The following is a 24,483-nucleotide window of genomic DNA, read 5'->3' on the forward strand; positions in this document are numbered from 1 at the left end:
TACACATATATCCTTGTTACTACAGTATCACAACACCAGAGTCAAGTATTGGACAATACTACACATATATACTTGTTACTACACTATCACAACACCAGAGTCAAGTATTGGACAATACTACACATATATACTTGTTACTACACTATCACAACACCAGAGTCAAGTACTGGACAATACTTCACATATATCCTTGTTACTACAGTGTCACAACACCAGAGTCAAGTACTCCACAATACTACACATATATCCTTGTTATTATACTATCACAACACCAGAGTCAAATACTCAATAATACTACACATATATACTTGTTACTACACTATCACAACACCAGAGTCAAGTACTGGACAATACTTCACATATATCCTTGTTACTACAGTATCACAACACCAGAGTCAAGTACTGGACAATACTAAACATATATCCTTGTTACTACACTATCACAACACCAGAGTCAAGTACTCCACAATACTACACATATATCCTTGTTACTACACTATCACAACACCAGAGTCAAGTACTCGACAATACTACACATATATACTTGTTATTACACTATCACAACACCAGAGTCAAGAACTCGATAATACTACACATATATCCTTGTTACTACACTATCACAACACCAGAGTCAAGTACTGGACAATACTACACATATATACCTGTTACTACAGTATCACAACACCAGAGTCAAGTACTCGACAATACTACACATATATGCTTGTTACTACACTATCACAACACCAGAGTCAAGTACTCCACAATACTACACATATATCCTTGTTATTATACTATCACAACACCAGAGTCAAGTACTGGACAATACTTCACATATATCCTTGTTACTACAGTATCACAACACCAGAGTCAAGTACTCCACAATACTACACATATATCCTTGTTACTACACTATCACAACACCAGAGTCAAGTACTCGACAATACTACACATATATACTTGTTACTACACTATCACAACACCAGAGTCAAGAACTCGATAATACTACACATATATCCTTGTTACTACACTATCACAGCACCAGAGTCAAGTACTGGACGATACTACACATATATCCTTGTTACTACACTATCACAACACCAGAGTCAAGTACTGGACAATACTTCACATATATCCTTGTTACTACAGTATCACAACACCAGAGTCAAGTACTCGATAATACTACACATATATCCCTGTTACTACACTATCACAACACCAGAGTCAAGTAGTCGACAATACTACACATACAGTATATCCTTGTTACTACACTATCACAACACCAGAGTCAAGTACTGGACAATACTTCACATATATCCTTGTTACTACAGTATCACAACACCAGAGTCAAGTATTCGATAATACTACACATATATCCTTGTTACTACACTATCACAACACCAGAGTCAAGTATTGGACAATACTACACATATATCCTTGTTACTACACTATCACAACACAAGAGTCAAGTACTCGACAATACTACACATATATACTTGTTACTACACTATCACAACACCAGAGTCAAGAACTCGATAATACTACACATATATCCTTGTTACTACACTATCACAACACCAGAGTCAAGTACTCGACAATACTACACATATATACCTGTTACTACAGTATCACAACACCAGAGTCAAGTACTCGACAATACTACACATCTATGCTTGTTACTACACTATCACAACACCAGAGTCAAGTACTCCACAATACTACACATATATCCTTGTTACTACACTATCACAGCACCAGAGTCAAGTACTGGACGATACTACACATATATCCTTGTTACTACACTATCACAACACCAGAGTCAAGTACTGGACAATACTTCACATATATCCTTGTTACTACAGTATCACAACACCAGAGTCAAGTACTCGATAATACTACACATATATCCCTGTTACTACACTATCACAACACCAGAGTCAAGTAGTCGACAATACTACACATACAGTATATCCTTGTTACTACACTATCACAACACCAGAGTCAAGTACTGGACAATACTTCACATATATCCTTGTTACTACAGTATCACAACACCAGAGTCAAGTATTCGATAATACTACACATATATCCTTGTTACTACACTATCACAACACCAGAGTCAAGTATTGGACAATACTACACATATATCCTTGTTACTACACTATCACAACACAAGAGTCAAGTACTCGACAATACTAAACATATATACTTGTTACTACACTATCACAACACCAGAGTCAAGAACTCGATAATACTACACATATATCCTTGTTACTACACTATCACAACACCAGAGTCAAGTACTCGACAATACTACACATATATACCTGTTACTACAGTATCACAACACCAGAGTCAAGTACTCGACAATACTACACATCTATGCTTGTTACTACACTATCACAACACCAGAGTCAAGTACTCCACAATACTACACATATATCCTTGTTATTATACTATCACAACACCAGAGTCAAGTACTGGACAATGCTTCACATATATCCTTGTTACTACAGTATCACAACACCAAAGTCAAGTACTCGATAATACTACACATATATCCTTGTTACTACACTATCACAACACCAGAGTCAAGTACTGGACAATGCTTCACATATATCCTTGTTATTATACTATCACAACACCAGAGTCAAATACTCAATAATACTACACATATATACTTGTTACTACACTATCACAACACCAGAGTCAAGTACTGGACAATACTTCACATATATCCTTGTTACTACAGTATCACAACACCAGAGTCAAGTACTGGACAATACTACACATATATCCTTGTTACTACACTATCACAACACCAGAGTCAAGTACTCGACAATACTACCCATATATACTTGTTACTACACTATCACAACACCAGAGTCAAGTACTCGACAATACTACACATATATACTTGTTACTACACAATCACAACACCAGAGTCAAGTACTTGACAATACTACACATATATACTTGTTACTACACTATCACAACACCAGAGTCAAGTACTCCACAGTACTACACATATATCCTTGTTACTACAGTATCACAACACCAGAGTCAAGTATTGGACAATACTACACATATATACTTGTTACTACACTATCACAACACCAGAGTCAAGTATTGGACAATACTACACATATATACTTGTTACTACACTATCACAACACCAGAGTCAAGTACTGGACAATACTTCACATATATCCTTGTTACTACAGTATCACAACACCAGAGTCAAGTATTCGATAATACTACACATATATCCTTGTTACTACACTATCACAACACCAGAGTCAAGTATTGGACAATACTACACATATATCCTTGTTACTACACTATCACAACACAAGAGTCAAGTACTCGACAATACTAAACATATATACTTGTTACTACACTATCACAACACCAGAGTCAAGAACTCGATAATACTACACATATATCCTTGTTACTACACTATCACAACACCAGAGTCAAGTACTCGACAATACTACACATATATACCTGTTACTACAGTATCACAACACCAGAGTCAAGTACTCGACAATACTACACATCTATGCTTGTTACTACACTATCACAACACCAGAGTCAAGTACTCCACAATACTACACATATATCCTTGTTATTATACTATCACAACACCAGAGTCAAGTACTGGACAATGCTTCACATATATCCTTGTTACTACAGTATCACAACACCAAAGTCAAGTACTCGATAATACTACACATATATCCTTGTTACTACACTATCACAACACCAGAGTCAAGTACTGGACAATGCTTCACATATATCCTTGTTATTATACTATCACAACACCAGAGTCAAATACTCAATAATACTACACATATATACTTGTTACTACACTATCACAACACCAGAGTCAAGTACTGGACAATACTTCACATATATCCTTGTTACTACAGTATCACAACACCAGAGTCAAGTACTGGACAATACTACACATATATCCTTGTTACTACACTATCACAACACCAGAGTCAAGTACTCGACAATACTACCCATATATACTTGTTACTACACTATCACAACACCAGAGTCAAGTACTCGACAATACTACACATATATACTTGTTACTACACAATCACAACACCAGAGTCAAGTACTTGACAATACTACACATATATACTTGTTACTACACTATCACAACACCAGAGTCAAGTACTCCACAATACTACACATATATCCTTGTTACTACAGTATCACAACACCAGAGTCAAGTATTGGACAATACTACACATATATACTTGTTACTACACTATCACAACACCAGAGTCAAGTATTGGACAATACTACACATATATACTTGTTACTACACTATCACAACACCAGAGTCAAGTACTCCACAATACTACACATATATCCTTGTTACTACAGTATCACAACACCAGAGTCAAGTACTCCACAATACTACACATATATCCTTGTTACTACAGTATCACAACACCAGAGTCAAGTATTGGACAATACTACACATATATACTTGTTACTACACTATCACAACACCAGAGTCAAGTACTCCACAATACTACACATATATCCTTGTTACTACAGTATCACAACACCAGAGTCAAGTATTGGACAATACTACACATATATATCAACACGATACACTCGCTAATAAGCAGGACTTAAGCAACTTTTAAAAACATGTCGCTCCTCTCCTCCAGGGGGAGCCCTTGAGAAGTGTTTAGAAAGAGTTTCAGACGTACCTGACAAAACAGGAAGTAGACGCCGGCTCTCTCCACCGTGAAGGTGCCTTGTTCCTTGTTGTACCTCACGGCCTTACTCATGTTGAGAGTCCTCTCCTCCCAGCCTTTTATCACCCCCCCCTCACCCACTGACACACACACACACACACACACACACACACACACACACACACACACACACACACACACACAGGGTCAAGGTTATTCATCACACTGAGGACTTGCAGATTCTCTGGGGTTCCTACCTTGCTGCGAGGAGTCTTTGGTGACTGGTGGAAAGAAGGGAAAGAGACATTAAGGGAAGGGAAAGTCAATCAAGGTTTTTATGAGTGCCTTGCTCGAGGGCTGTGTGTTTGAAACCACTTGAGCAGATGCTGCACGAGACAGCGATCAGAGATCTGCCAAGACACTTACTCTCGAAATGAGACGCCGCTTTCTTTCCACTTCCATTCCTCCCTCGCAGACTCCCCCCTACACACACACAGAGAAGAAGTTAACACACATGATTTTAACACACAACAATCTACACACACACAGAGAAGAAGTTAACAAACATGATTTTAACACACAAAAACCTTCACACACACAGAGAAGAAGTTAACACACATGATTTTAACACACAACAATCTACACACACACAGAGAAGAAGTTAACACACATGATTTTAACACACAACAACCTTCACACACACAGAGAAGAAGTTAACACACATGATTTTAACACACAACAATCTACACACACACAGAGAAGAAGTTAACAAACATGATTTTAACACACAAAAACCTTCACACACACAGAGAAGAAGTTAACACACATGATTTTAACACACAACAATCTACACACACACAGAGAAGAAGTTAACACACATGATTTTAACACACAACAACCTTCACACACACAGAGAAGAAGTTAACACACATGATTTTAACACACAACAATCTACACCCACACAGAGAAGAAGTTAACGCACGTCTTTTTAACACACAACAACCTTCACACACAGAGAAAAGAAGTTAACGCACGTCTTTTTAACACACAACAACCTTCACACACAGAGAAAAGAAGTTAACATACGTATTTTTAACACACAACAACCTTCACACACAGAGAAAAGAAGTTAACGCACGTCTTTTTAACACACAACAACCTTCACACACAGAGAACAGAAGTTAACACACGTCTTTTTAACACACAACAACCTTCACACTAAGAGAAAAGAAGTTAACACACGTCTTTTTAACACACAACAACCTTAACACTAAGAGAAAAGAAGTTAACACACATCTTTTTAACACACAACAACCTTCACACTAAGAGAAAAGAAGTTAACACACATCTTTTTAACACACAACAACCTTCACACACAGAGAAAAGAAGTTAACGCACGTCTTTTTAACACACAACAACCTTGACACACAGAGAAAAGAAGTTAACGCACGTCTTTTTAACACACAAACCCTTCACACACAGAGAAAAGAAGTTAACACACGTCTTTTTAACACACAACAACCTTCACACACAGAGAAAATAAGTTAACAAATGTATTTTTAACACACAACAACCTTCACACACAGAGAAAAGAAGTTAACACACGTCTTTTTAACACACAACAACCTTCACACACAGAGAAAAGAAGTTAACGCACGTCTTTTTAACACAACAACCTTCACACACAGAGAACAGAAGTTAACACACGTCTTTTTAGCACACAACAACCTTCACACACAGAGAAAAGAAGTTAACGCACGTCTTTTTAACACACAACAACCTTCACACTAAGAGAAAAGAAGTTAACAAACGTCTTTTTAACACACAACAACCTTAACACTAAGAGAAAAGAAGTTAACACACATCTTTTTAACACACAACAACCTTCACACACAGAGAAAAGAAGTTAACGCACGTCTTTTTAACACACAACAACCTTGACACACAGAGAAAAGAAGTTAACGCACGTCTTTTTAACACACAAACCCTTCACACACAGAGAAAAGAAGTTAACACACGTCTTTTTAACACACAACAACCTTCACACACAGAGAAAAGAAGTTAACAAATGTATTTTTAACACACAACAACCTTCACACACAGAGAAAAGAAGTTAACACACGTCTTTTTAACACACAACAACCTTCACACACAGAGAAAAGAAGTTAACGCACGTCTTTTTAACACAACAACCTTCACACACAGAGAACAGAAGTTAACACACGTCTTTTTAACACACAACAACCTTCACACACAGAGAAAAGAAGTTAACGCACGTCTTTTTAACACACAACAACCTTCACACACAGAGAAAAGAAGTTAACACACGTCTTTTTAACACACAACAACCTTCACACACAGAGAAAAGAAGTTAACGCACGTCTTTTTAACACACAACAACCTTCACACACAGAGAACAGAAGTTAACACACGTCTTTTTAACACACAACAACCTTCACACTAAGAGAAAAGAAGTTAACACACGTCTTTTTAACACACAACAACCTTAACACTAAGAGAAAAGAAGTTAACACACGTCTTTTTAACACACAACAACCTTCACACACAGAGAAAAGAAGTTAACACACGTCTTTTTAACACACAACAACCTTCACACACAGAGAAAAGAAGTTAACAAATGTATTTTTAACACACAACAACCTTCACACACAGAGAAAAGAAGTTAACACACGTCTTTTTAACACACAACAACCTTCACACACAGAGAAAAGAAGTTAACACACGTCTTTTTAACACAACAACCTTCACACACAGAGAACAGAAGTTAACACACGTCTTTTTAACACACAACAACCTTCACACACAGAGAAAAGAAGTTAACGCATGTCTTTTTAACACACAACAACCTTCACACACAGAGAAAAGAAGTTAACACGCGTCTTTTTAACACACAACAACCTTCACACACAGAGAAAAGAAGTTAATGCACGTCTTTTTAACACACAACAACCTTCACACACAGAGAACAGAAGTTAACACACGTATTTTTAACACACAACAACCTTCACACTAAGAGAAAAGAAGTTAACACACGTCTTTTTAACACACAACAACCTTAACACTAAGAGAAAAGAAGTTAACACACGTCTTTTTAACACACAACAACCTTCACACACAGAGAAAAGAAGTTAACACACGTCTTTTTAACACACAACAACCTTCACACACAGAGAAAAGAAGTTAACACACGTCTTTTTAACACACAACAACCTTCACACACAGAGAAAAGAAGTTAACACACGTCTTTTTAACACACAACAACCTTCACACTAAGAGAAAAGAAGTTAACACACGTCTTTTTAACACACAACAACCTTCACACACAGAGAAAAGAAGTTAACACACGTCTTTTTAACACACAACAACCTTCACACACAGAGAAAAGAAGTTAACACACGTCTTTTTAACACACAACAACCTTCACACACAGAGAAAAGAAGTTAACACACGTCTTTTTAACACACAACAACCTTCACACACAGAGAAAAGAAGTTAACACACGTCTTTTTAACACACAACAACCTTCACACACAGAGAAAAGAAGTTAACGCACGTCTTTTTAACACACAACAACCTTCACACACAGAGAAAAGAAGTTAACGCACGTCTTTTTAACACACAACAACCTTCACACACAGAGAAAAGAAGTTAACACACGTCTTTTTAACACACAACAACCTTCACACTAAGAGAAAAGAAGTTAACACACGTCTTTTTAACACACAACAACCTTCACACATAGAGAAAAGAAGTTAACACACGTCTTTTTAACACACAACAACCTTCACACACAGAGAAAAGAAGTTAACACACGTCTTTTTAACACACAACAACCTTCACACACAGAGAAAAGAAGTTAACACACGTCTTTTTAATACACAACAACCTTCACACAGAGAAAAGAAGTTAACGCACGTCTTTTTAACACACAACAACCTTCACACAGAGAAAAGAAGTTAACGCACGTCTTTTTAACACACAACAACCTTCACACTAAGAGAAAAGAAGTTAACGCACGTCTTTTTAACACACAACAACCTTCACACACAGAGAACAGAAGTTAACACACATCTTTTTAACACACAACAACCTTCACACTAAGAGAAAATAAGTTAACGCACGTCTTTTTAACACACAACAACCTTCACACACAGAGAAAAGAATTTAACACACGTCTTTTTAACACACAACAACCTTCACACACAGAGAAAAGAAGTTAACACACGTCTTTTTAACACACAACAACCTTCACACACAGAGAAAATAAGTTAACACACGTCTTTTTAACACACAACAACCTTCACACTAAGAGAAAATAAGTTAACGCACGTCTTTTTAACACACAACAACCTTCACACACAGAGAAAATAAGTTAACACACGTCTTTTTAACACACAACAACCTTCACACAGAGAAAAGAAGTTAACGCACGTCTTTTTAACACACAACAACCTTCACACTAAGAGAAAAGAAGTTAACGCACGTCTTTTTAACACACAACAACCTTCACACACAGAGAACAGAAGTTAACACACATCTTTTTAACACACAACAACCTTCACACTAAGAGAAAATAAGTTAACGCACGTCTTTTTAACACACAACAACCTTCACATACAGAGAAAAGAAGTTAACACACGTCTTTTTAACACACAACAACCTTCACACACAGAGAAAAGAAGTTAACGCATGTCTTTTTAACACACAACAACCTTCACACACAGAGAACAGAAGTTAACACACGTCTTTTTAACACACAACAACCTTCACACTAAGAGAAAAGAAGTTAACACACGTCTTTTTAACACACAACAACCTTAACACTAAGAGAAAAGAAGTTAACACACGTCTTTTTAACACACAACAACCTTCACACACAGAGAAAAGAAGTTAACGCACGTCTTTTTTAACACACAACAACCTTAACACTAAGAGAAAAGAAGTTAACACACGTCTTTTTAACACACAACAACCTTAACACTAAGAGAAAAGAAGTTAACACACGTCTTTTTAACACACAACAACCTTCACACACAGAGAAAAGAAGTTAACACACGTCTTTTTAACACACAACAACCTTAACACTAAGAGAAATGAAGTTAACGCACGTCTTTTTAACACACAACAACCTTAACACTAAGAGAAAAGAAGTTAACGCACGTCTTTTTAACACACAACAACCTTCACACACAGAGAAAAGAAGTTAACACAGGTCTTTTTAACACACAACAACCTTCACACACAGAGAAAAGAAGTTAACACACGTCTTTTTAACACACAACAACCTTCACACTAAGAGAAAAGAAGGTAACGCACATCTTTTTAACACACAACAACCTTCACACACAGAGAAAATAAGTTAACGCACGTCTTTTTAACACACAACAACCTTCACACACAGAGAAAAGAAGTTAACACACGTCTTTTTAACACACAACAACCTTAACACTAAGAGAAAAGAAGTTAACACACGTCTTTTTAACACACAACAACCTTCACACACAGAGAAAAGAAGTTAACGCACGTCTTTTTTAACACACAACAACCTTAACACTAAGAGAAAAGAAGTTAACACACGTCTTTTTAACACACAACAACCTTAACACTAAGAGAAAAGAAGTTAACACACGTCTTTTTAACACACAACAACCTTCACACACAGAGAAAAGAAGTTAACGCACGTCTTTTTTAACACACAACAACCTTAACACTAAGAGAAAAGAAGTTAACGCACGTCTTTTTAACACACAACAACCTTAACACTAAGAGAAAAGAAGTTAACACGTCTTTTTAACACACAACAACCTTAACACTAAGAGAAAAGAAGTTAACACAGGTCTTTTTAACACACAACAACCTTCACACACAGAGAAAAGAAGTTAACACACGTCTTTTTAACACACAACAACCTTCACACTAAGAGAAAAGAAGGTAACGCACATCTTTTTAACACACAACAACCTTCACACACAGAGAAAATAAGTTAACGCACGTCTTTTTAACACACAACAACCTTCACACTAAGAGAAAAGAAGTTAACACACGTCTTTTTAACACACAACAACCTTCACACACAGAGAAAAGAAGTTAACGCACGTCTTTTTAACACACAACAACCTTCACACACAGAGAAAAGAAGTTAACACACGTCTTTTTAACACACAACAACCTTCACACACAGAGAAAAGAAGTTAACACACGTATTTTTAACACACAACAACCTCACACACAGAGAAATGAAGTTAACACACGTCTTTTTAACACACAACAACCTTCACACTAAGAGAAAAGAAGTTAACACACGTCTTTTTAACACACAACAACCTTCACACACAGAGAGAAGTTAACGCACGTCTTTTTAACACACAACAACCTTCACACACAGAGAAAAGAAGTTAACACTCGACTTTTTAACACACAACAATCTTCACACACAGAGAACAGAAGTAAACGCACGTTTTTTAACACACAACAACTTTCACACACAGAGAAAATAAGTTAACACAAGTCTTTTTAACACACAACAACCTTCACACTAAGAGAAAAGAAGTTAACACACGTCTTTTTAACACACAACAACCTTCACACTAAGAGAAAAGACGTCAACACTCGTCTTTTTAACACACAACAACCTTCACACACAGAGAAAAAGAAGTTAACACACGTTTTTTAACACACAACTACCTTCACACACAGAGAACAGAAGTTAACACACGTCTTTTTAACACACAACAACCTTCACACACAGAGAACAGAAGTTAACACACGTCTTTTTAACACACAACAATCTTCACACTAAGAGAAAAGAAGTTAACACACGTCTTTTTAACACACAACAACCTTCACACGCAGAGAAAATAAGTTAATACACGTCTTTTTAACACACAACAACCTTCACACACAGAGAAAAGAAGTTAACGCACGTCTTTTTAACACACAACAACCTTCACACACAGAGAAAATAAGTTAACACACGTCTTTTTAACACACAACAATCTTCACACAGAGAAAAGAAGTTAACACACGTCTTTTTAACACACAACAACCTTCACACACAGAGAAAAGAAGTTAACGCACGTCTTTTTAACACACAACAACCTTCACACACAGAGAAAATAAGTTAATACACGTCTTTTTAACACACAACCACCTTCACACGCAGAGAAAATAAGTTAACACACGTCTTTTTAACACACAACAACCTTCACACGCAGAGAAAAGAAGTTAACGCACGTCTTTTTAACACACAACAACCTTCACACTAAGAGAAAAGACGTCAACACTCGTCTTTTTAACACACAACAACCTTCACACACAGAGAAAAAGAAGTTAACACACGTTTTTTAACACACAACAACCTTCACACACAGAGAAAATAAGTTAATACACGCCTTTTTAACACACAACCTTCACACTAAGAGAAAAGACGTCAACACTCGTCTTTTTAACACACAACAACCTTCACACACAGAGAAAAAGAAGTTAACACACGTTTTTTAACACACAACAACCTTAACACACAGAGAAAAGAAGTTAACGCACGTCTTTTTAACACACAACAACCTTCACACTAAGAGAAAAGATGTCAACACTCGTCTTTTTAACACACAACAATCTTCACACAGAGAAAATAAGTTAACGCACGTCTTTTTAACACACAACAATCGTCACACACAGAGAAATTAAATTAACGCACGTCTTTTTAACACACAACAACCTTCACACACAGAGAAAAGAAGTTAACACACGTCTTTTTAACACACAACAATCTTCACACACAGAGAAAATAAGTTAACACACGTCTTTTTAACACACAACAATCTTCACACACAGAGAACAGAAGTTAACACACGTCTTTTTAACACACAACAATCTTCACACTAAGAGAAAAGAAGTTAACACACGTCTTTTTAACACACAACAACCTTCACACACAGAGAAAAGAAGTTAACGCACGTCTTTTTAACACACAACAACCTTCACACACAGAGAAAATAAGTTAACGCACGTCTTTTTAACACACAACAACCTTCACACACAGAGAAAATAAGTTAACGCAAGTCTTTTTAACACACAACAACCTTCACACTAAGAGAAAATAAGTTAACGCACGTCTTTTTAACACACAACAACCTTCACACTAAGAGAAAAGAAGTTAACGCACGTCTTTTTAACACACAACAACCTTCACACTAAGAGAAAAGAAGTTAACACACGTCTTTTTAACACACAACAATCTTCACACACAGAGAAAATAAGTTAACACACGTCTTTTTAACACACAACAATCTTCACACACAGAGAAAATAAGTTAACGCACGTCGTTTTAACACACAACAATCTTCACACACAGAGAAAATAAGTTAACACACGTCTTTTTAACACACAACAACCTTCACACACAGAGAACAGAAGTTAACACACGTCTTTTTAACACACAACAATCTTCACACTAAGAGAAAAGAAGTTAACACACGTCTTTTTAACACACAACAACCTTCACACACAGAGAAAAGAAGTTAACACACGTCTTTTTAACACACAACAACCTTCACACACAGAGAAAATAAGTTAACGCACGTCTTTTTAACACACAACAACCTTCACACACAGAGAAAAGAAGTTAACGCAAGTCTTTTTAACACACAACAACCTTCACACTAAGAGAAAAGAAGTTAACGCACGTCTTTTTAACACACAACAACCTTCACACACAGAGAAAATAAGTTAACGCAAGTCTTTTTAACACACAACAACCTTCACACTAAGAGAAAAGAAGTTAACACACGTCTTTTTAACACACAACAATCTTCAAACACGGAGAAAAGAAGTTAACACACGTCTTTTTAACACACAACAACCTTCACACACAGAGAAAATAAGTTAACGCAAGTCTTTTTAACACACAACAACCTTCACACCGAGAGAAAAGAAGTTATCGCACGTCTTTTTAACACACAACAACCTTCACACACAGAGAAAAGAATTTATCGCACGTCTTTTTAACACACAAACAACCTTCACACACAGAGAAAAGAAGTTCTGCTTCATTGGTGCTCCGCCCTCCAACGGCTTCGCTATGGGTTTACCCCGAGGCACCGCCTCGTCTCTGAGAAAGCTTAATGAACTCGCCACCCAGCAGGGGGCAGTACCTTCCTATAAAGGCGGGCAGCACCCGCCGCACTTCCTCCATTTTCAACTCAGCGAGAAAGCTCCTGGTTACAGCATGGCGGACGTAAGCATGAGCGTGGACGTAGACGTGTCTGTGTGTTTAACGTGTGACACCCCCCTGGGGAGGGGGGACACACATGTGCTCTGCTTCGTTTGTCTAGGCCCAGATCACGCGGTTGCGGATTGTGGGGCCTGCCGTATGCTTCCCGAGGAGGTCCGGAAGAGACGGGGAGCATACGAGGCCCGTCGGCGCACGCCGCGTCCTCCAGCCAGGTCGTGGGCCGACTACGACGAGGAGGACGACCGGCGGTGTTATGAGGCGGATCCGAGCACCCTGTTCGGTTCCGAGCCGGGGGACGTCGAAGCGGTCGGGGGAGCCGGGCCGGCTCCTCGCTACCCGCTTGACGCCCTGCCGCGCATATTCACCGCCGCGGCGAACCGCATGGAGGTCGAGCTCCCCCCCGTGCCTCCACTCGCGCCACCACCGTTTACATGCGGAGTGAAGGTCGGGCGGAACGAAGCGCGCAGGCCTGCTGTTCCGGGGGTTATTTGTCCTAAGCTGGACGAAATCTGGGGCTACGCGCGGCGAGGGTCTGCCTCTCCCATGGCTTCAGGGCCTCCCGTAGGATCCTACGGACCCTATTGCCGTGTGGACGGGGTGGACTGGCGGCGCGGTGTCCCGGAACCCTCGGATGCGGTACGTGCCGCCCTCGACCCGGGGGCTCGACTGTGGCCAGGCCGCCCTGTAGCTCTGCCTAGAGCTGAAGACAGGTTGACGGCAATGTTGTTCAACCGATCCTACAAGGGGGGGACGCAGGTGGTCTCCCTCGCGAACAACATGGCTCTCCTGTGCGGTGCGCTCGACAGGCTCACCGTGGACCGAGACGACCTTGGACCTTCGGAGTTGGAGGAAGTCAAGGACTCGGTGGCTGCGCTCCTCCGGATGTCGCAGGCGTACGCGATCCTGGGAGGAGGTCTACGCGACGCTGGACAGCTGGGCCACCGGCACCTGTGGCTAGACCTGGCCACAGCGCTGCCGGAGAGAGACCGGAGGCTCCTCCTGGACGGACCAATTACGGAGGATTCGCTGTTCGGTCCGGAGCTCCGGAACGTCGTGGCCCGGCAGGAGGCAGCGCAGCAGGAGTCGGCGCAGCTCCGCCATCACCTGCATGGGCGTGAGGACGAGGCGCGACGGGGGTCCGGCGCTCGGAGACGGAGAGCCCGTTCGTCGGCCCCATCAGCTGGTGCGGGGGGGAAGCGTCACCAGAGCCAGCCGCCCCAGCAGCACCAGCAGCAACGGCAACAGCCGCGGCAGGCGACGAGCGAGCGTCGCCGGGTTCCGCAGCAGGAGCCGAGGAGCCAGCAGCGGAGCCAGCAGCCGCAGCGGAGCCAGCGGAGGAGGGACCCGCAGCGGCGAGGACGCAGGGGCGTCGAGGCTTCGTCTCGGGGGAGCCCTCCTCCCCCTTACTCTTTCAAAGGGCTTTATGTAAATAAAAACAAAAGAACGTATGACGTTTCTGTGGTTCGTTATGAGAGAGAGGTTGGTAGCGTGCATGTGTTTCCGCCTGTGAGTGTGACGTATTCACAGGCGTCATTAGAAACTTTCGCCGCTAATGCTAAGCTAACATGCTCCGCCGGTCATAGACGGCGTGATTTTCCTCTCATAACACAGTCCGAAGGAGGTTTTAAACCCCTTCGTCCGGGTCATACCGAGACTGCAATAACGGAGTCTGTCCACACGAATGAGGGGCAGACTCCAACCACATGTGTTTTGTTTACAGACGAGCAGAGGTCCGCGAGACCGGCTGAATCAGCTGTGTTTACTTCCGCGTCGACCAGCGCTCGTGCCCGACAGAGCGTGACAGCTGATGAGGTGAGTGGAACTTGTCCGGACATGTCTATGTTAACCGGAGGTTGTTCCTTCCCCCACAGCGCTGTCTACAAACACTGGCACCGTGGAGGACGTCACGTTTGGCGGCGGAGAAGCGCCATGGAACTGACGCAACCTGGTGTTTTTACGCGCGAGTTTTTTCGCCGTTCTGAGACCAGGCGAGGGCGAGGAACTTCCGTCCCGTCTGGTCGATCAACTGGAGAGGTGCGTGGCGGTCGGATCTCACGAGTGACGAACAGGTCGGGACCGCCAGCGGGGCTGGAGAATGTACGGGACCGGGTGAGTGATGCGGTGCCGACGCGCGCGCGACCTAACTCACTTCAGCTCCGGGTTAATTCTCCAGCGCTTTCCTCCACATCGCGGGTTTTGTCAGCTCCGGTGACACTAAGAAGTGCTCAGGGAGTTGGGAAGACTTCCGGGGGGGGAAGGAAACACGCACGACGCGCATCTGAGGTGTCTCACGCGCACTTGCGCGCTTCTCCCACAGAGCCGGCTTTTATGTATGAGAGTGGGGGTTCTAGTGAATCCAACTCGAGTACATGCTCTGTGGATTCAAGAGATAGAGACGCGGCTTGTGTGATGCCCTTTCGTCTACGGCCCGTCCATGGGGGGCGGGCCGGAGGACTACCCAAGGTTCGCCAGGGCTGCGGTTCTGACAGAACATTATTCGGCTTGGAGTCGCCTGGTTTTACTTCTAGGACCCACTTGGCTGGGGGGAGTAATCAGGCGGGGCTATGCGCTACAGTTTGCCCGTCAACCCCCGCGTTTTTCAGGGATTCTCTGGACGCGTATGGTGGAGCAGGAGAAACTATCCTGTCTGAGAAACGAGGTGTCTACTCTGCTGCAGAAGGAGGTCGTAGAACTGGTCCCTGCAGCCGAGATGATGTCAGGGTTTTACTCCCGGTACTTCCTCGTGGCGAAGAAGACCGGGGGTTGGAGGCCCATTCTGGACCTCAGCTATTTGAACAAGTTCATAGCTACCCGCCCGTTTCGCATGTTGACGGTCAAGAAACTGCTTTCAGGTGTATGTCCAGGAGATTGGATGACATCTATCGACCTGACCGACGCGTACTTTCACATACCGATAGTCAAGAGACATCGAAAGTACTTGCGTTTCGCCCTCGAGGGTCGGGTGTTTCAGTACACTCGACTTCCGTTCGGCTACTCTCTGGCACCCAGGACCTTCACCAAGTGTGTGGAAGCGGCAGTGGAGCCTTTGAGAGTGAGTGGGGTAAGGATCTTGACCTATCTGGACGACTGGTTGATCCTTGCCAGGTCAGAGGCAGAAAGTTACGCTCACACACAGAAGGTGTTGAGCCATATTGCCACCCTGGGGTTCACAGTGAACCTCAGCAAGAGCGCTCTGACTCCAGTTCAACAGTTAGTTTACCTGGGGGTACTGTTGAACTCGGAGGAAGGATACGCGCGCCTCCCGGACGTGCGTATCCAGCCCATTCTCCGACTGACAACACAGTTGCTGGAAGCTCGGTGTCACGTGACAACAGCAGGCACTGTTATGTCCCTCCTGGGGCTCATGGCGGCAGCCCACACGGTTGTTCGGCTGGGCTTGCTGCACATGAGGGAGCTTCAGAGATGGTTTGGTCGTCTCAAGCTAGACCTCAAGCGGGAAAGAGGTCGGAAAGTGCGCCTTCCCGCTCGGGTTTTGCAGGACATCCAGTTCTGGAACTCTCACGCCAACCTCAGGCGGAGAGTTCCATTGGGTTGCGTCCTTCGTTACACTCAAGTGTTCACAGACGCTTCCCTGACAGGTTGGGGAGGCACCTCGGGTCAGGCCTATGCCAGTGGGGTCTGGAGCAGTCCGGTGCTCAGACACATAAACTGGCTAGAGCTGAAGGCGATTCACAATGTCCTGCTTCACCTCTCTCCCCAACTGTCACAGTCCAACGTCCTAGTATTTTCAGACAGCTCCACCGCCGTGGCGTACGTAAATCGCCAAGGTGGAGTCAGATCCCCAGCCCTTCTGTGTGTGGCAAGGAAGATTTGGCTGTGGGCGGACTGTCACCTGCTTTCGCTCAGAGCCCAGCACGTCCCGGGCGAGCTGAATGCAGTAGCGGACAGACTGTCGAGGGGGGCCGTCCAGGACGAATGGGGTCTGTCCGAGGCAGTGGCAAGCGAGATCTGGTCTCGATTCGGTCACCCGGTTGCAGACCTCTTCGCCAGCAAGGAGAACTTCAAATGCCCTCTTTGGTTCTCCCTCAGGGCTTCGGACCGCCCCCCACTAGGCGTGGACGCTTTAGCCCATTCGAGGTGGCCGGTCGGTCTGCTGTTCGCCTTCCCTCCTCCGCGGCTCCTTCTCCCCCTGATTCGGAGGACGAGGCGGGGGGGGCTGAGGTTAATTCTAGTGGCACCAGACTCCCCGGGGGCGCTCTGGTTCCCAGAGCTGGTGCGCATGGCGGTCGGGGCCCCGTGGGCCATCCCTTGGGGCCCCGCTGCCCTGTGTCAGGCGGGGGGGACACTGACGGCGCCCCCGGTGCTGGGCCGGCCTCTCAAGGTGTGGCTCCTGCACGGGACGAGCTGATCGGGACCCTGGACCCGGACGTTCTCCACACGCTGGAGAACGCCCGGGCCCCTTCAACACGTAGGCTTTATGCCTCAAAGTGGGGGATATTCTCCCGCTGGTGTTCAGACAGGTCCTTGGACCCCAGCTCTTGTTTGGTCTCCGCTATCCTGTCTTTCCTGCAACATTTGCTGGATAACGGGCGGACTGTGGCGACACTGAGAGTGTTCGCATCAGCCATAGCGACGAGGCACGTCGGTTTTGAGGGTGCTTCGGTTCGCGCCCACCCTTTGGTGGCGCGTTTCCTGCGGGGTGCCTGCAGGCTTCGACCTCCTGCAAGGCCTTCCAGCCCTCAGTGGGATCTCCAGTTGGTACTGGACTTTCTCACAGGGCCGACCTTCGAGCCTCTTGACCAAGTCCCATTGGATATCTTGTCTTTCAAGGTATCGCTCCTTCTGGCACTAACAACCACGAAGAGAGCAAGTGAGCTTTGTGCCCTCTCCATTAGCCCTGAGTGTCTTTCCTTTGGCGTCGAGGAGTCTTCGGTGTCTTTGCGTCCTAACCCAGCGTTCCGCCCGAAGATTCTGAGTTCCTTGTTCCGGGCGACGACCTTCACGCTGCGGGCCTTTCACCCGCCGCCTCACTCGGACCCGGGTCAGGAGCGTCTCCACCTGTTGTGTCCAGTGAGGGCGTTGGCCTGTTACTTGCGGCGGGTGGCCGAGTTTAGGCGCTCTGATGCCCTTTTTGTCTGCCACGGTAGATGCCGGCGGGGAGAGGCGCTCTCCCCCCAGAGGTTCTCTCATTGGGTGAGATCGGCCATTATCCGTGCCTACCGAGCAGCGGGTGGATCCGCTCCTAGCGGTCTGAGGGCACATTCCACCCGTGGCGTGGCAGCCTCAGTGGCTCTTTTGCGGGGTGTGGCAGCAGAGGATATCTGCTCTGCTGCCTCTTGGGCGTCCACGTCTACCTTCGCTAAGGCCTATCTCCTCGACGTAACGGCGGGATCAGTAGCTCATACTGTCTTGAGCGCTGTTGTGCCCCCCTCAGGGCCCACGGCTCAAGTGGGTTTGGGCCCTGGGCCGGCGGGGCCCTAGTGATGCTGCTCCAGGAGCAAGCGTCCAGCTGGGGGTACATTTATCCCGTCAGGCTTCGCCTTTTGGGTAAACCCATAGCGAAGCCGTTGGAGGGCGGAGCACCAATGAAGCAGAACCCCTGAGTTATCTATTATAACCTCGGGTTCTGCGAGTTGGTGCGAAGCCCTCCAACCTCGTCGCCCAGCGGCCGCCCTTCTCGCTGAGTTTTCAGTTGGAGAAAGTGCGGCGGGTGCTGCCCGCCTTTATAGGAAGGTACTGCCCCCTGCTGGGTGGCGAGTTCATTAAGCTTTCTCAGAGACGAGGCGGTGCCTCGGGGTAAACCCATAGCGAAGCCGTTGGAGGGCTTCGCACCAACTCGCAGAACCCGAGGTTATAATAGATAACTCAGGGGTTATCGCACGTCTTTTTAACACACAACAACCTTCACACTAAGAGAAAAGAAGTTATCGCACGTCTTTTTAACACACAACAACCTTAACACTAAGAGAAAAGAAGTTAACACACATCTTTTTAACACAGAACAACCTTCACACACAGAGAAAAGAAGTTAACGCAAGTCTTTTTAACACAGAACAACCTTCACACACAGAGAAAAGAAGTTAACACACGTCTTTTTAACACACAACAACCTTCACACACAGAGAAAAGAAGTTATCGCACGTCTTTTTAACACACAACAACCTTCACACACAGAGAAAAGAAGTTAACACACGTCTTTTTAACACACAACAACCTTCACACACAGAGAAAAGAAGTTAACGCACGTCTTTTTAACACACAACAACCTTCACACACAGAGAAAAGAAGTTAACACACGTCTTTTTAACACACAACAACCTTCACACACAGAGAAAAGAAGTTATCGCACGTCTTTTTAACACACAACAATCTTCACACACAGAGAACAGAAGTTAACACACGTCTTTTTAACACACAACAATCTTCACACTAAGAGAAAAGAAGTTAACACACGTCTTTTTAACACACAACAATATTCACAAAAAGAGAAAAGAAGTTAACACACGTCTTTTTAACACACAACAACCTTCACACACAGAGAAAATAAGTTAACGCAAGTCTTTTTAACACACAACAACCTTCACACACAGAGAAAATAAGTTAACGCAAGTCTTTTTAACACACAACAACCTTCGCACACAGAGAAAAGAAGTTAACACACGTCTTTTTAACACACAACAACCTTCACACACAGAGAAAAGAAGTTATCGCACGTCTTTTTAACACACAACAACCTTCACACACAGAGAAAATAAGTTAACGCACGTCTTTTTAACACACAACAACCTTCACACACAGAGAAAATAAGTTAACACAAGTCTTTTTAACACACAACAACCTTCACACACAGAGAAAATAAGTTAACGCAAGTCTTTTTAACACACAACAACCTTCACACTGAGAGAAAAGAAGTTAACACACGTCTTTTTAACACACAACAACCTTCACACACAGAGAAAAGAAGTTAACACACGTCTTTTTAACACACAACAACCTTCACACACAGAGAAAAGAAGTTATCGCACGTCTTTTTAACACACAACAATCTTCACACACAGAGAACAGAAGTTAACACACGTCTTTTTAACACACAACAATCTTCACACTAAGAGAAAAGAAGTTAACACACGTCTTTTTAACACACAACAATATTCACAAAAAGAGAAAAGAAGTTAACACACGTCTTTTTAACACACAACAACCTTCACACACAGAGAAAATAAGTTAACGCAAGTCTTTTTAACACACAACAACCTTCACACACAGAGAAAATAAGTTAACGCAAGTCTTTTTAACACACAACAACCTTCACACACAGAGAAAAGAAGTTAACACACGTCTTTTTAACACACAACAACCTTCACACACAGAGAAAAGAAGTTATCGCACGTCTTTTTAACACACAACAACCTTCACACACAGAGAAAATAAGTTAACGCACGTCTTTTTAACACACAACAACCTTCACACACAGAGAAAATAAGTTAACGCAAGTCTTTTTAACACACAACAACCTTCACACTGAGAGAAAAGAAGTTAACACACGTCTTTTTAACACACAACAACCTTCACACACAGAGAAAATAAGTTAACGCACGTCTTTTTAACACACAACAACCTTCACACACAGAGAAAATAAGTTAACGCAAGTCTTTTTAACACACAACAACCTTCACACTGAGAGAAAAGAAGTTAACACACGTCTTTTTAACACACAACAACCTTCACACACAGAGAAAAGAAGTTATCGCACGTCTTTTTAACACACAACAACCTTCACACACAGAGAAAATAATTTATCGCACGTCTTTTTAACACACAACAACCTTCACACACAGAGAAAAGAAGTTAACACACGTCTTTTTAACACACAACAACCTTCACACACAGAGAAAAGAAGTTATCGCACTTCTTTTTAACACACAACAACCTTCACACACAGAGAAAAGAAGTTAACACACATCTTTTTAACACACAACAACCTTCACACACAGAGAAAAGAAGTTAGCGCACGTCTTTTTAACACACAACAATCTTCACACACAGAGAAAAGAAGTTAACACACGTCTTTTTAACACAAAACAATCTTCACACAGAGAAAAGAAGTTAACACACGTCTTTTTAACACACATCAACCTTCACACACAGAGAAAAGAAGTTAACACACGTCTTTTTAACACACAACAACCTTCACACACAGAGAAAAGAAGTTAACACACGTCTTTTTAACACACAACAACCTTCACACACAGAGAAAAGAAGTTAACACATGTCTTTTTAACGCACAACAACCTTCACACTAAGAGAAAAGAAGTTAACACTCGTCTTTTTAACACACAACAATATTCACAAAAAGAGAAAAGAAGTTAACACACGTTTTTTTAACACACAACAACCTTCACACACAGAGAAAAGAAATTTACACACGTCTTTTTAACACACAACAATCTTCACACTAAGAGAAAAGAAGTTAACACACGTCTTTTTAACACACAACAATCTTCACACTAAGAGAAAAGAAGTTAACACACGTCTTTTTAACACACAACAACCTTCACACTAAGAGAAAAGAAGTTAACACACGTCTTTTTAACACACAACAATCTTCACACAGAGAAAAGAAGTTAACACACGTCTTTTTAACACACAACAACCTTCACACTAAGAGAAAAGAAGTTAACACACGTCTTTTTAACACACAACAACTTTCACACTAAGAGAAAAGAAGTTAACACACGTCTTTTTAACACACAACAACCTTAACACACAGAGAAAAGAAGTTAACACACATCTTTTTAACACACAACAACCTTCACACTAAGAGAAAAGAAGTTAACACAGGTCTTTTTAACACACAACAACCTTCACACACAGAGAAAAGAAGTTAACACACGTCTTTTTAACACACAACAACCTTCACACTAAGAGAAAAGAAGTTAACACACGTCTTTTTAACACACAACAACCTTCACACTAAGAGAAAAGAAGTTAACACACGTCTTTTTAACACACAACAACCTTCACACACAGAGAAAAGAAGTTAACACACGTCTTTTTAACACACAACAACCTTCACACTAAGAGAAAAGAAGTTAACACACGTCTTTTTAACACACAACAACCTTCACACTAAGAGAAAAGAAGTTAACACACGTCTTTTTAACACACAACAACCTTCACACACAGAGGAAAGAAGTTAACACACGTCTTTTTAACACACAACAACCTTCACACACAGAAAAAAGAAGTTAACACACGTCTTTTTAACACACAACAACCTTCACACTAAGAGAAAAGAAGTTAACACACGTCTTTTTAACACACAACAACCTTCACACACAGAGAAAAGAAGTTAACACACGTCTTTTTAACACACAACAACCTTCACACACAGAGAAAAGAAGTTAACACACGTCTTTTTAACACACAACAACCTTCACACATAGAGAAAAGAAATTAACGCAAGTCTTTTTAACACACAACAACATTCACACTAAGAGAACAGAAGTTAACACACGTCTTTTTAACACACAACAACCTTCACACTAAGAGAAAAGAAGTTAACACACGTCTTTTTAACACACAACAACCTTCACACACAGAGAAAAGAAGTTAACACACGTCTTTCTAACACACAACAATCTTCACACACAGAGAAAAGAAGTTAACACACGTCTTTTTAACACACAACAACCTACACACACAGAGAAAAGAAGTTAACGCACGTCTTTTTAACACACAACAATCGTCACACACAGAGAAATTAAATTAACACACGTCTTTCTAACACACAACAATCTTCACACACAGAGAAAAGAAGTTAACACACGTCTTTTTAACACACAACAACCTTCACACACAGAGAAAAGAAGTTAACGCACGTCTTTTTAAGTAAGTAAGTAATATTTATTTATATAGCGCTTTTCGAGACCAGGGTCACAAAGCGCTTTAACAATCAAAACAATACTCAAAACAGAACATACTTCAAAGATCAAGATAATACTGAGAACAACACAGGAGTTCGAGAAATTCAAGGAAAAGCCTGAACAAATAGAAACGTCTTAAGATGTTTCTTAAAGGAGTCAGTAGATCCATCAAGCGCAAAGAGAGAGAAGATCGTTCCAAAGCTTAGGAGCAACAGCCTGAAAAGATTTCTCTCCTCTGGTCCTGAAGCGTGTTCAGGAACCATAAGTAGATTCTGATCCACAGACCTCAGAGCCCGAGCTGGGGTGTAAGGCTGGATCAGATCAGTGATGTAAGGAGGAGCCTGACCATGAATAGATCTGAAAGTAAGAACCAGAATTTTAAAGTTGATCCTGAAAGAAACTGGAAGCCAGTGAAGAGTTTTAAGGATCGGAGAAATGTGAGTTCTTCTACTAGAGCGGGTCAGAATTCTCGCTGCAGAGTTTTGAATCAACTGCAGACGAGACAGATCCTTCTTGTTAAGACATGAAAACAAACTGTTACAATAGTCCAGACGAGAAGAAACAAACGCATGGATTATAAGATCCAGATCATGTTGTGACAACATTTTCCTAAGTTTAG

At 42.3% G+C, this 24,483-nt stretch overlaps 1 protein-coding gene across 1 annotated transcript in view; it reads right to left on the bottom strand.

The window, feature by feature from the left end:
• The window catches only part of tnfsf12 (TNF superfamily member 12), a 114,858-nt gene that overhangs the window by 7,144 nt on the left and 83,231 nt on the right, over positions 1–24,483 (bottom strand). The window contains exons 3-5 of the mRNA XM_087790284.1: positions 5,151–5,207; positions 4,982–5,005; positions 4,737–4,864 (exon numbers count right to left, since the gene is read on the bottom strand). Of these exons, the coding sequence (XP_087646410.1) occupies positions 4,737–4,864; positions 4,982–5,005; positions 5,151–5,207 (209 nt within the window). The remainder of the gene's footprint in view (positions 1–4,736; positions 4,865–4,981; positions 5,006–5,150; positions 5,208–24,483) is intronic.

This window comes from Callionymus lyra, chromosome 4 (assembly GCF_982586985.1).
Source record: "Callionymus lyra chromosome 4, fCalLyr1.hap1.1, whole genome shotgun sequence".
Classification (NCBI taxonomy): Eukaryota; Metazoa; Chordata; class Actinopteri; order Syngnathiformes; family Callionymidae; genus Callionymus; species Callionymus lyra.